The 17470-nt window shown below is 49.6% G+C and overlaps 1 protein-coding gene across 1 annotated transcript in view; it reads left to right on the top strand.

Moving 5' to 3' along the window:
• Positions 1–17470, top strand: part of CRTAM (cytotoxic and regulatory T cell molecule) — a 31794-nt gene continuing 14324 nt past the window's right edge. Inside the window, exons 1-5 of the mRNA XM_055132183.1 lie at positions 1–148; positions 9139–9279; positions 13568–13720; positions 15096–15239; positions 16794–16955. Of these exons, the coding sequence (XP_054988158.1) occupies positions 1–148; positions 9139–9279; positions 13568–13720; positions 15096–15239; positions 16794–16955 (748 nt within the window). The remainder of the gene's footprint in view (positions 149–9138; positions 9280–13567; positions 13721–15095; positions 15240–16793; positions 16956–17470) is intronic.

Below are 17470 nucleotides of genomic sequence, written 5' to 3' on the forward strand. Positions count from 1 at the left end.
ATGTGGCGGACGCTTTGCAGCCTGCTGCTGGCTTGGTTCCCCTTACAAGGTAAGGACTTCAAGCGTATGAGTTCTGATGTTCAGGTGACGGGAGGTTTTGTCCACTCTGCCCAGCGGCCAGCTGCATTCACGGAAGACAACGCCATGGGTAACTTTTCTAGCCCTGTCCCTGAGGCCCATCCCAGAGATGGCTGTTCACCAAGACCAAGGGAACTTGAGGTTCAAATGAATTCCTGCTTTTACTTAACTCTTCTTTCCCAGTGCTCAAAGGTAGGGGAAGAATCCCTGAATGTGTGTCTCTGGGAGAGCTACGGGCTGGGAAATGGGGACAAGTGTATTAAGCTATTGATTAAGGCTCTCCCTCTTGAAAATATCCATTTTGGATTTCTAAAACAACTTTGCTTGCTCTGAGCAAAGTCCCTGCTTTAGAAGTGAAAAACAATAGCAATGGTTGATCTTTGAAACTCCCTGGATTATTGTAGGGATAAAATTTCAAGTCTGAAAGCTCTGGGAAGATGACAAAGTGCTATATTCATCTTAATTCGTTGGGAGATACTAATGAGTCCTGTGAAAATTTTGTGCCTATTTTACAGGAAAAAAAATCCATTATGCTTTGCATTTTGTTCCTTCTTTTCTAATCTGCTGTTTGATGCTTAATCCTAATGTAGCATTATGGAAATTCAAGCAAAACGTCTTTGAGCCTGGGTTAAACTGGGTCAAACATCCAAAGCAGAGGAATGTGTGTGTTCATACCCTCAGACGCAATGTGTATTAGATTCTTGGAAGGGAAACCTGCTATCAACATAATGTGTGAGTTTGCAAATATTGACTCCAGTTTTATTTCAAAGAAAGCCCCCCAACCCTCTAATTCAGCACTGTCAAAGGGCTGCAGCTGAAAGATGCTACCTAAAAAAAAAAAAAGATTAAAAAAAAAAAAGGATTTTTTGTTTTCACATAGGACTTTAATTTCCTATCTGTAAAAGCGTAAAGCTTCAATTGAGTCTTATCTTTTGGTACTTGTACCTTAGGAGCTTTATAGAAAATGTGGTAATAAATAATGTAAGTTTCTTTAATCAGTGGTTAAAGAATAGCAAGTACACCCAGTGGGAAAACGGTTCATTTAGACAACTAAAGTGGGAAATTTTAAGTCTAAAGTTTCTAAAAGGAATTAATTTTTTTCAGGTTCAAGTTACTTCCTCACAAAAACACCTCACAAAAATAATATTTCTTCTTATAAGAGATAACATGTTTCCAAGAGTATACCTATGTATTTTTTATTTAATGTTTTTTTATAAGTTAGTTCACAATATTTGATTACATTTAATATTCAAACACCAATCCCACCACCATTATATCTTCCCACCACCAAATTTGGGATGTTTCCTGTCTCTGTCCCAAAACACAACTGAAAGAGTATATTATGTGTAATCTGTTATGAAGAACTGCTGAACATGCTTACAAAAAGTGTTCACATAGGAAACAATGTGAAGATTGTTCTATTTTGGCAGGAGCCATTAAGATATTCTATAGGATATCACTAACATGTTGTTAGGGTTGGGTGATATGAGCTTTTGTATATATCTGAAAAAATGTATATATGCATATATATATATATATTTCCCTCTATGATTTGTTGTCTACTGTCTGAACCCCATCAAATATGGTGTGGTAACTATGGAGAATGGGTAGGGAGTGTCTTATGACGTGTCGTGCAGCCGTGAAAGTGGCCATGCCTTCAGGGAGTACGTTCATTCATATGTGAGGCTCAGCCCAAGCGTGTGGAGGGCCGCCTGGAGCGTGGCGATGGTTGGGTAGTGGAGGCCGGCTGCTGGGGCTGGGGCCCTTGGGCAGGGAGGGCTCTCACCCACTCCCCTCTGGGGTGCCCTGAGTGAAAACAGCCTGGCGCGGAGTCCGGTGGCATGGTTATGGGGACCCTTTTTATGCTCCCTTCTGGAAGAAGCAGCCGTGAGTGCTCATATTTATGTATCTTAAGGTTGTGCTGCTACCACATTATGCTGTGCTGCCAAAGTGCCAGTAACATCAGTTCTGGACTTCGGTTGGTTTCTGTTTCCTCTGGCTGGCTTTTATTTCCTTCTTTATTTTTTAGTTGAGGTATCATGATTTATAATAGCATCACCGTCAGTGCTTCAGGCACACAATATTACCACACTCACCACCAGAGTGCTGATCTTCTTAACCAAAGTCCCCGAGACCCTCAGTAGCACCCCCTCCCCCGTCAGACAGCCTGGCAGATTTTGTTCTATAGGTAAAATGTCAATAGCCCAATTTTTAAAAATCAGAACAGCAATAGTCATTTTCCAGTAGACCTAAGACCCATTTTTTTAAAATTTTGGGTCACATTCAGCGATGCTCAGGGGTTACTCCTGGCTCTACGCTCAGGAATTACCCCTGGTGGTGCTCAGGAGACCATATGGGATGCTGGGAATTGAACCTGGGTCGGCTGCATGCAAGGCAAATGCCCTAACCACTGTGCTATCACTCCATCCCCCTTAAGACCCATCTTCTGTGTGTATGTGTGTGTGTGTTTGTGTGTGTGTGTGTGTGTGTGTGAGAGAGAGAGAGAGAGAGAGAGAGAGAGAGTGGCTTTTTTAAAAACTTTTTAATTGAATCATTGTGAGATAGACCATTATAAAGCTGTTCACGATTGGATTTCAGACATACAGAATTCCAACACCCATCCCTCCACCGTTGTACATTTCCCAGCACCAGTGTCCCCAGGTTCCCTCCCATCACCCCCCCCCTCCTTTGGGGCATTGTGGTTTGCAATATCGATACTGAAAGGTTATCAAAAATATTCCTTACCTACTTTTAACCCACAGATCTTGTCCAGCGTGATCATTCCCAGCTATTATTGTCATAGCGGGGTCTAAGACCCAGCTTAAGGCTATAGTCCAACACTGTTTAGAGAGACAGGAGATAAATACAGCCACTGGTGCCTTCCGTCAGCCACCTGCACATCCTCGCAAAGAATCTGGGCTGGGAATCAGTCACCCTAACTGGCAGAGCAGGAAGCTGAGTTTTAGGGAAGCGAGACCGAGAGAGAAGAGCAGCATAATCTTAAAATATACCAATACAGGGGCTGGAGCGATAGCACAGCGGGTAGGGCGTTTGCCTTGCACGCGGCCGACCCGGGTTCTAATCCCAGCATCCCATATGGTCCCCTGAGCACCGCCAGGAGTAATTCCTGAGTGAAGAGCCAGGAGTAACCCCTGTGCATCGCCAGGTGTGACCCAAAAACCAAAAAAAAAAAAAAAAATATACCAATACACCCTTGGAAACTCATGTTTTCTCTTATGAGAAGAAAATAGTAGTTTTTTGCAAGGTGTTTTTGTGAGGCAGTAACTTGAATCTGAAAAAGTTCATGTCCTTTAGAGACTTTAGACTTCAAAGTTTCCCACTTTAGTTGTCTAAATGGGCTTTTCCCCCACAGGATGTATTTGCTATTCTTTAAGCCACTGAGTAAAGAAACTCACATTATTTATTACCACAACTGAATTCCCGTGAAGCTCCTTAAGATACAAGGACTAAAAGATAAGGCCCAATTTAGATCATGAATTTGGTCAGCCAGGTGGCTTGAGTATATTGTGGGTTGGGGGGTAGAGGGATTTATTTTTTATGTCAGCACCTTTTTGTAACTACCAAAACTCTAATAAATGATACACTTCCCAAACTCATGAAAATAGAAGAGGCGTGAGCCCACCTGCCCATATCTTCACAGCTAGTAAATAGGGCCATAAACACCCTTCAATCAGAGAGTGAACACAGTGTTTAAAATAATCATGAGGGGCTGGAGCCATAGCACAGCAGGTAGGGCGTTTGTTTGCCTTGCACGCAGCCAACCCGGGTTCAAATCCCAGCATCCCATATGGTCCCCTGAGCACCGCCAGGAGTAATTCCTGAGTGCAGAGCCAGGAGTAACCCCTGAGCATCGCCGGGTGTGACCCAAAAAGCAAAAATAAATAAATCAATAATCATGAGAGTCTCGCTAAAGTGGTGCGGTGGGAGAAGGTTGGGCTTTGAAAGGACCGTCAGGAGTTTGAAGGCCGCGACTTCAGGCCACTTCCAAGACTCCGTGTTGAAAAGCCTCAGTTTGAAAGTTTTCCCAAAGGACCCCGCAAGGCGTCTGGGCTCGGTGGAATGTGGTGCTACCCCTCAGGCCTGCAGAGCCCGGAAGGAGAGGGGCAGACGGGCAGCTTTCGTCGTGGCAAAATGGCAGCAGATCGTGAATCTTGGTGAGGCTGCCCATTGTCAGCTGTTTCCAGAGAATTGAACGATGGAGGGCAGGACGCTCGCTCTGCACGTGGCACCACATGGGCTCCCTCCAGCTCTGCCAGGAGTGCAGGAGTGATCCCTGAACACAGCCAGGAATAAGCCCCGAGCACTGCTGGGGGTGGCCCCCAAATGATAATAATAACAATAATAATAGCAGTTGAGTGATAGAACTGTCGCTTTCCCTTCTACTGAGCAATTTCTAGAGCTGCCAAAAGGCAAAATCCAAACATTGGATTTCATTCTCTTTTCTTTTCTCCTTCTTTTTTTTTTTAATTGAATAACCATGAGATACACAGTTACAAAGCTGTTCATGGTGGGATTTCAGTATGCAGTGTTCCAACACCCAGCTCTCCACCAGTGTACATTTCCCACCACCAGTGTCCCCAGCTTCCCTCCCACCACCCTCCCCCAGCCTATCTCTATGGCAGGCACTTCCCTTCTCTCTCTGTCTCAGTCTCTGTCTGTCTCTCTGTCTCTGTCTGTCTCTGTCTCTGTTTCTGTCTGTCTGTCTCTCTTCTTTTGTTCTTTTTTTGCCCTCTTTCCAAGGGCCACTCATCATTGTGTACGTGTGCTTTTCACTTGGCTCGAGTCTTCTGTTATTCAGCAGAAGCTACCTAGCTAAGTTAGCGTTCCTATTCAAAATGTATTCCTGAACAGCTCCATGAGCTCATTTTATTTAACTAATACTAAAACACTAAAACTGCGAGGCTGTGGGAATGGACAGTGAATGAATGACAGAGAACTTTTCCACGAGGCATTTTTAACCCCTCCACAGAGATATACTCGAAGTGAAGAATGTAATATGCCGAGGGCCCTAACGTAAGTGTGCCCAAAGCCTTTGGAGGGTCGGGAGGGGCAAGTCGGTCACTGGGGACAGGAAAGAAGCTTTGCCAATGGTGCCGTGATCCGCCTTGTCTCGGAGAACGTGAGATACCCTGGGCCAAGAGGTCAGTCTGGCACTTCCTGGGAACAGCAAGCGGCCATGGGCACAGAGCGTCGGCAGGCGATGCTGGAGAAGAGGAAGATTCGGACCCGGTTCCTACAGGCAGTGGGACCCACAGCAAAGTCCTCTGGAAGGACGAGACGTGATGACAGATACGTGTTTGAAACGGAACGCCAGGAGCAGAGGAGGAGGAGGGAGCGAGGGAGGAAGATCCGTGAAGAGCGTTGTTGACTGGGAGGACTGGAGTACGGCAGTGGTGCTGGTCAGCGCAGAGTGGACAGACTCGCGGGATCCTCTGGAGGAAGGAGCTTGGCGACTTGCTAGACAACCTGGCCTGCAGTGGGCCAGGCTGATGATCACAGCTACAAGGAGGCTCTGGGAGGGTGCAGGGGCGTATATCTATGGGCTTTTGGGGGTGAGGGTGAGGGACAGTGGAGATGCCAAGTTTGGGATTCCTGTAGGACTTGTTCTTGCTTATTTTTAATGTATAATTGCATAATATGCAATATGCATAATATGCATTGTTGGGCATCTGAAGTAAGAAAAAAGAGAAGCGTTTCCTTTGGGTAAGCGTTGACTTGAGGTCAAGGGAAAGAGTCCATCTGGGGGCACCCTCCACCCCCACCCTCGCAGAGCCCAGGCACCTGCTGGGTGGCTGCACTGCGGAGGCAGCTGGGACTGCTGCTTGCCCTTTTGCTTGGTGCCACGTGCTCTGGGCTGCAGCCATCCCTCTGAGGTGACAGTCGTGAGCCTATGGGCCGTGAGGAGGAGATGACAGTGAAGGTCACGGGCCCCAGTCCCGTATATGCACCCATGACTCAACTAATATGACGGAAGGCCTTGCACAGAGGGATGGAGCCAGTCATGAGACAATGCGTGGGACCAGGGGACAGTGAGCCCCTCAGTATGACTGCCCAGGAGGAAGGGATGACCTCCTGGGAAAGACACCCCAGCCAGGGGTGGCCAAGCCCAGCAGGCTCAGCCCCCGAGAGCCACTCTGGGCTCCTTGGGGAACTAGAGCTGTGAAGCTCGAGAGGTGAACTCGGCACCAGGAAGGCACAGAGCAGTGAAGAGAACACCTCTGCAGGGCAGGAAGTGGTGAGCAAAGAAAGTATCCCACACCCCACCCTCTGACGAAGAAGGTGAAAGTTTGGCTTCAAATGGAGGTGACCAAAAAAAAAAAAAATCAAGTTGGAATCTAGTTTCCAGGGACATGCAGAGGTGTGGGAGGAAACTCTTCGTCTGGAGATGTGTCATCTAGACGCAAGCGGAGCTGACTTCCTTTTCCACCCGTCAGTGTGACCAAAACACGCAGAACCGTCTTTGTAAGCCCGGTGGCCAAAGCAGTGAGTCTGTGGCTTCCATTCAAGTGTGAGTTCCTGTCTTAAAATCATACACGGGGTGTTCGTGATCACGCTGTAAGATAAACAGGTGTGTCGGTTCAAAGCAAGGCTTGGAAGCAAAGGCGGTAGGAAACAACCGTTCTCTGTCCTTAAGCCCTCTCTCCATCTGAAACACAGGCTGTCAGCTGAGTTCTTTTTTTTTTTTCTTTCTTTCTTTTTGGGTCACATCTGGCTCTGACGATGCACAGGGCTTACTCCTGGCTCTGCATCTCAGGAATTACTCCTGGTGATGCTTGGGAGACCATATAGGATGCTAGGAATCGAACCCAGGTTGGCCGCGTGCAAGGCAAATGCCCTACCCGCTGTGCTATTGCTCCAGCCCTATCTGCTGGATTCTTAACTGCAAAAGCAAATGTGAATCTTAAACACATATGGAAAAGTCAGGCCACATTTCACCACAATTTTGAAGATACTGCAAGAATTAAGTGGTACTATTAAATTCAAAGGCTTGCATCCAAAGAAAAAGGCAGTATTTCTTGCCTTTTTGTATAGTTCTTTATCCCTCTTTTAAAAGGGAGGCCAGAGAGAGAGAGAGAGAGCACAGGAGGTAAGGCGCTTTCCCTGCACATGGCCGGCCCTGGTTCAATCCCCAGCATATGGTCCCCAGTGCACCGCCAGGAAGGATTCCTGAGTTTCAGAGTCAGGAGGAACCCCCGAGCCTCATCAGGTATGGCTCAGAAGCAAAGTTAAATTATATTTTAAAAAATAAAAGGGAAGCATTTATTGACAGACAGGCTTGCAGATACATGCAGGTTTCCTATCTGAACAATTATAGGAATATGGCAAAGCTTCTAAGGCCCAAAGGTTGGAGTCCAGGGCCGGCTTGGGTGATGCGAGTCTTGATCTCACGTAATTTTAATGTTTAATGTCCCTCCTGGCTCTCCATACTCCTCAGAACAACAGAGGAGCTGAGATCTGCCCATTGCCTCGTCAGCTATTTTCGGGAAGAGATATAATGCCCCATTATTAATAAGAATTTGAACGGAATAATTATGGAAGCAATGGCAGTTAGTTCTAGACTCGAATTCTTGGCTTGCAAGCTGCAAAGCTGAGCAGAGATACTCCAAATCATTTCAAAGCGTCTCTGCTACCATTAGCCCTAATACCCAATTACGGGAGGATTTCATTGCCGAGAACATTTCCACATGACCCAACTAAAGCAGCGTTCTGGCCTCTGCCCGAAGCTTTTGTGAAAATGTAATGTCTTTTTACTGACTCTCCTTGTTCATTATAATATTGGCTGATGAGTTGATTTTTTTTTCCATTAGAGCTCAGGCAAAACTGTCTTCCCATGAAAGTCAATATGAACAACAATACAATAATTCCGCGTTATTATTGCTGGAGGCTGTAAAGAAATTAATGACGTAGGAAAGGACAAATTCAAAAGGCCACATCATTTAATTCTCAGAGCTCCCTCACAGCCGTTTTCTGACTGCAGGAAATTCACCACAAGACAATAAAGCACCCCCCCCTTCTATTTTTAAGGTTTGAGATGATGCACTAGAATTCATTATGGTAGCTACTCCGGATTTATCATGGAATTGCTCTGCATTTAGGGAACTATTTTATACTTTCATTGATAAGAATACTCTCTTGGGGGGGGGATTATTTTTTAAATTTAAAATTGGAAGAAATGATTAAAAAATGCTAACTCAGCATTGAAGCCAACTGATTTTTCTAGCCCTTCCTCTTGTGGGGGTGGGTACCATTCTGGGAGGGGTCTCATTGGGGGAAATGCCAACATTGTGTTTGTCTGGAGAGCGTTTAGCTGGAGGGGATCAGACACCATCTCCCTGCCCCCACCCCGACAGGGCAGCAACCAAATTCACAGGTGCACCCCAGTGACCCCTTGTTGAAGGTCCCAGACACACGACTTGTCCTTCAAGGCCGGAGTCTGTCGTCCAACTTTAGGCCAGAGCTGCAGTTTCCGGGTGTCTGGCAGCTTCATCTGACTAAAGAAACACGAACCTGGGCCTGGAGGCTCAGACCTGGGTACAGACCCCACCTCAGGCCTTGCGCCTCTGCTTTCTTCTTTCCATTGGTGCAAGCTTCTTCCTTCAGAGGGTCCCTGTTTAAGCAGAGGTGACAGCAGATAAGGCTGGCACCCAGAGCAGTGCCCCTCTGCCTTTCGTTCCCAAACCCCCCGTTCCCTCAGCACCCCCGCCTCAGGCCTCGAAGCCTCCAGGCTGCCTTACATTTGGGTTCTCTAAAAAAAGGCTCAAAAAGGGCCCCCATGGGGCTGGAGCGATAGCACAGTGGGTAGGGCTTTTGCCTTGCATGCAGCCAACCCGGGTTCAATTCCCAGCATCCCATATGGTTCCCTGAACACCGTAAGGAGTGATTCCTGAGTGCAGAGCCAGGAGTAACTCCAGTGTATTGCTGGGTGTGACCCAAAAAGAAAAAAAAAGGGGGAAAGAAAGGGCCCCCGTGAATGAAGAGTCAAGTGCTGAGGTGGAGTCCCCACCAGGCTGACAGTCCCCCCCCATCTTTCCTTGGCAGAGGCCACCTTGGCCGAGCCTGCAGAGACCCTCAGCGTGGAGGAAGGCCGACCACTGGAGCTGCACTGCACGGCCCCCCACAACACCTCCCTGCAGTGGCTCGCCCCCTCGGGCTTCACCATCTTCCTCAACGAGCACTCTGGTGAGTGAGAGCAAGCTGCCCCACTTGTTGGGGGGACTTTCCACGTGGGCCGGGGGAACATGAGTCACACCCAGCCCCCCTTGCTGTCCTGGGCACTCCCCGCTGGCCACAGGCCGCTCTCTGGACAGGAAGTCAGCCGTGGAAACCCCAGCAGAGCCGCCCGCGCACGCCCACCCCCAGCCCCCTCATGTCACCTTCTTTCTCAGCTGACGACAGACGGCAGGTGGGGGGCCCAGTGGGGCCCAAGGGGCCCCCAGAACAGGGCTGTCACCCCTCTCTCTCTTTTTAAAAAGACTTTACTATTGAACCACAAGTGAGCTAGACCCTTAGGAAGGTGTCCACGATTATGTTTCAGTCATACAGTGTTCCAACACCCGTTCCTCCACCGGTATACATTTCCCAGCACCTGTGTCCCCAATTTCCTCCCATCACCCCCCCCCCTTAGCTTGCCTCTATGGCAGACATTCTCCCTCTCTCTCTCTTTCTCTCCCTATCTCTCTCTCCTCTCTCACCTCTCTCCTCTCTTTCTCCTTTCTCTCTCACCTCTCTCCTCTCTTTCTCCTTTCTCTCTCATCTCTCTTTTCTCTCTTCCCTCTCTCTCACTCTTTCTCTCTTTCTCCCTTTTTGGATCTTGTGTCACCTTACTCTTGGCACAGTGCCCCACTTACTGCCCCTCTTTCTGGGGGAGCAAAGTTCCCAGCCTGACAGCTCCCCTTCCTGCTGGTCTCATGACCAAGAAGGCTGAACCATAGGAATGGAAGGACATGGAACAAACAGACTTTGTTCTTTGGGGATTTTTTTGGTGGGGGAGGATAGGTTGGAGCCAAATCCTGCAGCCATCAAGGCTCACTCCTGGCTCTGCTGTGTTCAGGGCTCACTCCTGGCTGTGCTTGCGGGACCATATATGGTGCCAGGGATTAAACTTGGTTCAGCCACCTGTAAGACAAGAGCCTTACCACTCTGGTCTCATAAACACACATTGAGTGTGTCCCAGGGAGAGATTCTTACTAGATTTTTCCTTCTACAGTGTTACAGAGATACAGTTGGTACCTAACACTGCCTTCACTGAAAGGCAAAAAACATCATGCCTGTGTTTATGCTGCAAAATGAGCGCCACACTAAGTTGCTCAATATCCATCACTTCATATGATGAGTTTAGCAGAAATGGAATTTTGCTTTTTAGAGTCTTCACGCTCTAGTTTTTCCACTAGCAAAAGAAGGCCAGAGAGAAAGCTTAACTCGCTAAGGGTGTTCTTTGCCTAGGGGAGGTCTGGGGTTGACCCAGGTGTCCCAGAGAGTCCCTGGGATGACTCCTGAGAAAGCACAGAGCCAGAGCAGCCCCTGAGCATGTTCAGGTGTGGTCCCCAAAAAAACAAAAGACAAAACAAACAGATAAAAAAATTAGAAAGGAGATGTGGAGAGGGAGGGGTGTAGACCGCAAACGACTCCCCTGGGAGCCCGGGAATGCTAAAGGCCCAGGGCCCTGACCTGGACCTCCTGGGCCAGCAGGGTCCTGAGCATCACCGGCTAGGGCTGGAACCTTCCAGCACTTCTCTTTTCCTTTTGGTCACTGGCCAAACACTTCGAAGAACCAAGCCATGATCTCTGGGAAGCATCAAATAGTAATAAACTCTTAAATATTAAAAGCAAAAGGTTTAGGGCTAGAGAGATAGTGTAGCTGGGGAGGCACCTGCGTCTCAGAGCAACTGGAAATCCCATATGGTCCTCCCGTGCCCTGCCAGGAGTGATCCCTGAGCACAGAGCCAGGAGTCAACCCTGAGCACTGCCAGGAGTGATCCCTGAGCACAGAGCCAGGAGTCAACCCTGAACACTGCCAGGAGTCAGCCCTGAGCACAGAGCCAGGAGTCAGCCCTGAGCACTGCCAGGAGTCAGCCCTGAGCACAGAGCCAGGAGTCAGCCCTGAGCACTGCCAGGAGTGATCCCTGAGCACAGAGCTATGAGTCAGCCCTGACCACTGCCAGGAGTCATCCCTGAGCACAGAGTCAGGAGTCAGCCCTGAGCACTGCCAGGAGTCATCCCTGAGCACAGAGCGAGGAGTCAGCCCTGGGCACTGCCAGGAGTGATCCCTGAGCATAGAGCCAGGGAAGAGCCATGGAGTGTGGCCCATATACAAAACAGAACAGAAGCTGGGGAGCTCCATGACGACACCTCCAGCCTGTGTGAAGCCCCCGGCTAGTCCCTGAGGCATCACACAGCCCCACACCCCTGCTTGCAGTGCTGGTGGCTGGCCCCAGCATGGCACCAGGCCTGAGCAAACAGTCAGGCCCAGGTGGGGAGCACCCTTGGGGAGTGAGCCGGGGCCCCTTCCCTTCAACATGACTTTTTTTTTTTTTTGCTTTTTGGGTCACACCTGGCGATGCACAGAGGTTACTCCTGGCTTTGCACTCAGGAATTACCCCTGGCTGTGCTCAGGGGACCATATGGGATGCTGGGATTTGAACTCGGGTCGGCCGCGTGCAAGGCAAACGCCCTACTGGCTGTGCTATCTCTCCAGCCCCTCAACATGACTTTTTAAAATTTGTTTGTTTGGGGGCTGGAGCAATAGCACAGCGGGTAGGGCGTTTGCCTTGCACGCGGCTGATCTGAGTTTGATTCCCAGCATCCCATATGGTCCCCCGAGCACCGCCAGGTGTAATTCCTGAGATGCAGAGCTAGGAGTAATCCCTGTGCATCGCCAGGTGTGACCCAAAAAGAAAAAAAAATTTTGTTTTTTGTTTGGGAGCCACACCTGGCAATGCTCAAAAGTTACTCCTGGCTCTGCACTCAGGAATTATTCCTGGCGGTGCTCCAGGGACCCTATGGGATGCTGGGAATGGATCCCTGGTCAGCTACATGCAAGGCAAGCGCCCTCCCCAGTATACTATCGCTCCAGCCCTTCACAACTTTTTAATAGGGTGCCTTTCCAAATAAAAACCATCCCACAGGACCAATGAATATCAGTAATATATTTGCCTTTCCCCACACCTTTTTTTTTATCGAATTACTGTGAGATACAATTACAAGCTTTCATGTTTGAGTTTCAGTCATACTATGATCAAACACCTGTCCCTCCACCAGTGCACATTCTCCACCACCAATGTCCCCAGTATAACACCACCTTTTCCACCTTCCCACTGCTTCCATGGCAGACAATTTCTCCCATACTTTCTCTCTACTTTTTGGGCATTATGGTCTGTAATACAGATACTGAGAGGTTATCATGTTTGGTCCTTTATCTACTTTCACCACACATCTCCCATCCCAAATGATTCCTCCAACCATCATTGTCTTAGTGATCCCTTCTCTATTCCAGCTGCCTTCTCCTCCAGGTCATGAGGCAGGCTTCCAACTATGGAGCAATATTCTTGGCCCTTGTGTCTACTGTCCTTGGGTGTCCATCTCACATTATGCTATTTTACTTTCCACAAATGAGTGCAGCCATTCTATGTCTGTCCCTCTCTTTCTGACTCATTTCACTTAGCATGATACTCTTCATGTTCATCCACTTATAAGCAAATTTCATAACTTCATCTCTCTTAACAGCTGCGTAGTATTCCACTTCCCCATGCCCTTTGTGACAAGTGGATCTCGACCGAATCTCCCCTCAAATTATCAGAGGAGAGCATTTTCCACAGTATGAAAAAAAAATGTTTCTGCCTCCTCACCTCATTGCCTTCCCCGGAAGTTTCTTCCTTCCCAGCAGGCACACCTAAGGTGCTGTCTACGTCACACACTCCAGTACCAACTGGTTCTGGCCCTCAAACTAACATCTAGCACTCAAGAGACACAATGCAGGCCACAGAAAGAAGTTCAAACAAAGACGCTTTTCTCTGGGGGGAGAGGGAGCTTTTGGGGTTATACCCAATGATACTCAGGGCTTACTCCTGGCTCTGCACTAACTCCTGGCAGTGCCTGGGGGACCACGTGGGATGCTGGGGATTGAACCTACTTTGGCCACGAGCAAGACAAACACCCTCCCCGCTGTGCTATCACTCCAGTCTGACTTTTTTTTCTAAAGTATGGGGACCAAAGAGCTGGAGCAAACAGGACAGTGGGTAAGACACTTGCCTCGCACGTGGCCAACCTAGGTTCGATCCCCAGCACCCCACCCTTCCCGTGAGCCCCACCAGGAGTGATCCCTGAGCTAGAAATAAGCCCCGAGAAATGCAGGATGTGGCTCCCAAGACCCCAAACATTTCAACAATGAGGAAGCGTGGAAGCCAGAAGCTATTTCTGGGAGCCGCCCTGCCACAGCCCTCCCCGTGACGTCTCTCTCCCTCCCGCCCAGCCTTACGGAGTCCCAAATACCAGCTTCTCCACCGCTCCCCCGGCCAGCTGTCCGTCCGCCTGGTGAACACGAGCCAGGAAGACGAAGGCGTGTACAAGTGCCTGCAGTACGGCGACTCCGTGAGAACCAAGGAAGTGCGAGTCGCCGTGCTGGGTAGGCCGCGGGCGTGGAATCAGGAACGCGGAAGCGTCTCCTGACGCGTCACCCCTTGCTTGAGCTTCGAAACTTTTGCTGACTCCCGAGGCCTTTCCTGGGTGCTTCTTGGGCGTCTTTTGCGTGGCGAGTGGCGAGGCCTAGGTTCAGGTGTGAACTTGGGGCGATTCAAGTGAATTTTCTCTGCGGGGAACAGAAAGGAGGGCAGGATCTTGTCTGGTGGTGTGAGACACCCCCCCCCCACTCTGAGTACAGTGCTCTGGGGAATAGGGCCGCCACCCGTGGGGCCTTGGACCCAGATGTAGATGGAGCAGAGCCTCACCCGCCCACCCCAACACAGATGGCAACTGCGATAGGCCATGGACAAATCCTTGAGCCAAACCAGGCAGCCTGGGTGGCGTAGGTAGCAAGAGACAGTCTCCTGGTCTCTGGGGACTTACTGGGTTTCGTCGGTGGTCTCTCATGCTCAGAGCCTTAGGACAGACCTCTTTGTGGAAGAACAGAACCACGGAAAACGTGGCTTCCTGTGGCTCTTTAACAAACTGGCGTGAAGCCTTAGCTCCCCTGGTTGGACTGGTTTGCTGTGCACCTGCCAGGAAGACACAGTGAGAGTGAACCTCCAAAGCAGTGGCCCCTGGGGTTCTGGGCGCCTGGGGGACGTGGCTTGTCTTCCCCTACCCACAAAGGCTCAGGCTGGTTAAAAACTGCCGGCCACTGCTCAGAGCCCCTGGGCATAGGCCCTGTCACACACTGTCACCCTCCGGGAACCGCTCAGGGTCCGCTCTGCTTCCTTCCTTCTTCCTGACCTCTAAGGCCTCGTTTCCCTGAGGCTGACGCTCCTGCGTCTGGCTGGTGCATGAGTCAATCAAGAGGGGACAGAGGCCTGTGTGGCCCAGAAGAGGAAGAAGGCATCCTCGCTAAACACGAGTGTTCAGGCGGGAGAAGGAAGCAAAGGTGCCGGGGCCCTTTAGGAGAGAAACGATGCCACCCGTGGGCTGGGAGGAGAGAAAAGTCCCGAGCACAGAATCAACTTCCAGATCCCAGACAAGGAGTGGATGTGCTGACAGCCGGGGCCACTGGCCCTGATCCTTACGACCTATTGGAGGGGACCGAATTCGGGTCCCCCAGCCTCACACGGGGCTCCAGCAACCCACATGGGCAGCAGCTGCTAGTTTCAGAACTGCTTCCGGAACTGGGCTGGGGGGTTTTCCGGGACTCATCCCACAAGGGGCAGGAGAGATCAGCCGAAGTCGTGTGACAAATCCATCGGCGCCCTTGAACCACACGAGGGCCAGGGCCACCCATGCTCGTCCCCACACGTTGCTCTGCTGGGACCCGTCTAGAGCTAAACACCGGAAAATCACTTTCCTTCCAGCAACCCCTTCCTGGCCCACCGTGGCAGCGTCTGTGGTCAGCCTGCGGGACGGACAAGAGCGTGTTGAGGTCACCTGCTCCACGGCGAGAAGCAAGCCTCCTCCGCAGATCACCTGGCTCCTGGGGGCCGGCTTAGAGATCTATGGTGAGAGGTGACCCGCCCCTGGCACCCTTTGTTTTTCCTCCCTACCTTTCTAAGGGATTTCTAGATGTTCTGGCGCCCCCTGGTGGCATGAAGGGCAGGACGCACCCTTCAACAAGTCCTTGATTTTCCTGGAAATTCTCTTCCTAGCTAATCAATATTGCATCTCGATCTTTGACAGGATAATTGAAAATGATATGACCTTGTACTTTCCTTAAAGCAGAGTAGAAGTCTGAGATGGAATATCTACAATGGCTTCTCTTTTTTTTTTTGTCTTTTTGGGTCACACCAGGTGATGCACAGGGCTTACTCCTGGCTCTGCACTCAGGAATTATTCCTGGTGGTGCTCGGGGGACCATGTGGGATGCTGGGAATCGAACCCAGGTCGGCCGCGTGCAAGACAGATGCCCTACCCTCTGTGCTATCGCTCCAGCCCCAACAATTGCTTTTTAAAGTACAACAAAATCTCAAAATAAAAGGCCCAGTAGAGCATGGATTTTTTTTTTAGCAGTTATTACAGTGGAAACATCTTTAACATAGTACGTGCAAATAGAGCGGTAAGATCTCCTAAGGGGCCAGAGAGACAGTACAGTGGGTAGGGCATTTGTCTTGCATGCAGATGACCCAGGTCAGACTCCTATGAGGAATGATTCCTGTGTGCAGAACCAGGAGTAAGCCCTGAGCACCGTCGGGTGGGACCCCAAACCAAACCACAGCAAAAAGATCTTATACCGAGGAGTATTGTCCCTTACCCCCAAGGACAGATACAAGCATTCTAGTAACAATCTCTAAACTTTGAGCCTTTTGATGGAATTAAGAGCATTCATTGTCATGTTTGGGAGCCACAGTTTTCTATTTTAAAAGATAATAAATCTGATTCTATAGCATCCCAAATTTCTAGATCTGTAGAGAACTCTTTATAGTTGAGGAAACTGGGGGCCCAATGGAGTGTTAGAGGGGAAAGACCTAAAACCCAAGCTCTGAGCAATTCAGTAGTGCGAGTCTACATCACGAAGGATGTCTATTTTATCTTTTTTTATTATTTTATTTATTTTTTAAGTTATTTATTTTATTGAATCACCATGTGGAAAGTTACAAAGTTCTCAGGCTTATGTCTCAGTTATACAATACTCAAACACCCATCCCTTCACCAGTGCCCATATTCCACCACCACAAACCCCAGTATACCTCCCACCCCCGCCCCCCCATTTTCTCTTTACCTTGATTACATTCCATATTTCAACACAAAACTCACTATTGTTGTTGCAGTTTCCCCCCAAAAAAGAGGATGTCTATCTTATCTCATTTTGGTGCCTGTCTTGCAAAACCATTACAAGTTCTTATTCTTCTTTCCTTCGTGAAACAGTGAAGGGTTTGGGTTGTCTGTTTGTTTTCAGTCATCCAGCAGCTTCCTTTGGCCAGGATAAACTTACACGTAGACAGGGTGAGGGGGGCACTTTGAGCAGTTCTTGGAGCTGTCGAGTCCACGCGTCCCGGAGAGAACAGCTCTCTTCCAAATAACCACAATCACAGGCACTTCCTGGCCTTGCTCCTTAGGCGAAACCCACCATGAATTGGACGGTGATGGGAGGAAATGGAACAGCACCAGCACGCTCCGAGTCCACAGTCATGGACGGACCACGGCAGTGATCTGTGTGGTCCGACACCCAGGTCTGCAAGGAGGGACCCTGATGGTCCCTTTCCAGTTGGAAGATTTGGGTAAGAGGGGGGAAAAAACGCTTGTCTTGAATTTTTTTTTCTTTTTGGGTCACACCCGGCGATGCACAGGGGTCACTCCTGGTTCATGCACTCAGGAATTACTCCTGGCAGTGCTCAGGGGGACCATATGGAATGCTAGGGTTCGAACCCGGGTTGGCCGCGCGCAAAGCAAATGCCCTACCCGCTGTACTATTGCTCCAGCCCTTTGTCGTGAATCTTGTTAATTTGCCTTTCGAGTGCACCACTCAACAGAGGACAAAGGACTGGGCAAGGCCAAATGAGAGGCCCCTTCACTGAGCTCTCCTGCCCCAAGGGACGCGTCCCGCCTAGGACAGATGGTGGAAACTCTGCTGACTTTCCGGAGAGCCCAGCAGTAAGACATGTGCCATCGTGTCCTCAGTGTCCTTTGGCAATGACGACTGATGTCACTTGCCTGTCAATGGCCTCATTTCCACCCTGACGCTGGAGCGATCACATGACATGCACCCTGTTTCCATCCTTGCCCAGGAAAAACC

Source organism: Sorex araneus, chromosome 3, assembly GCF_027595985.1.
Source record: "Sorex araneus isolate mSorAra2 chromosome 3, mSorAra2.pri, whole genome shotgun sequence".
NCBI classification, from domain to species: Eukaryota; Metazoa; Chordata; class Mammalia; order Eulipotyphla; family Soricidae; genus Sorex; species Sorex araneus.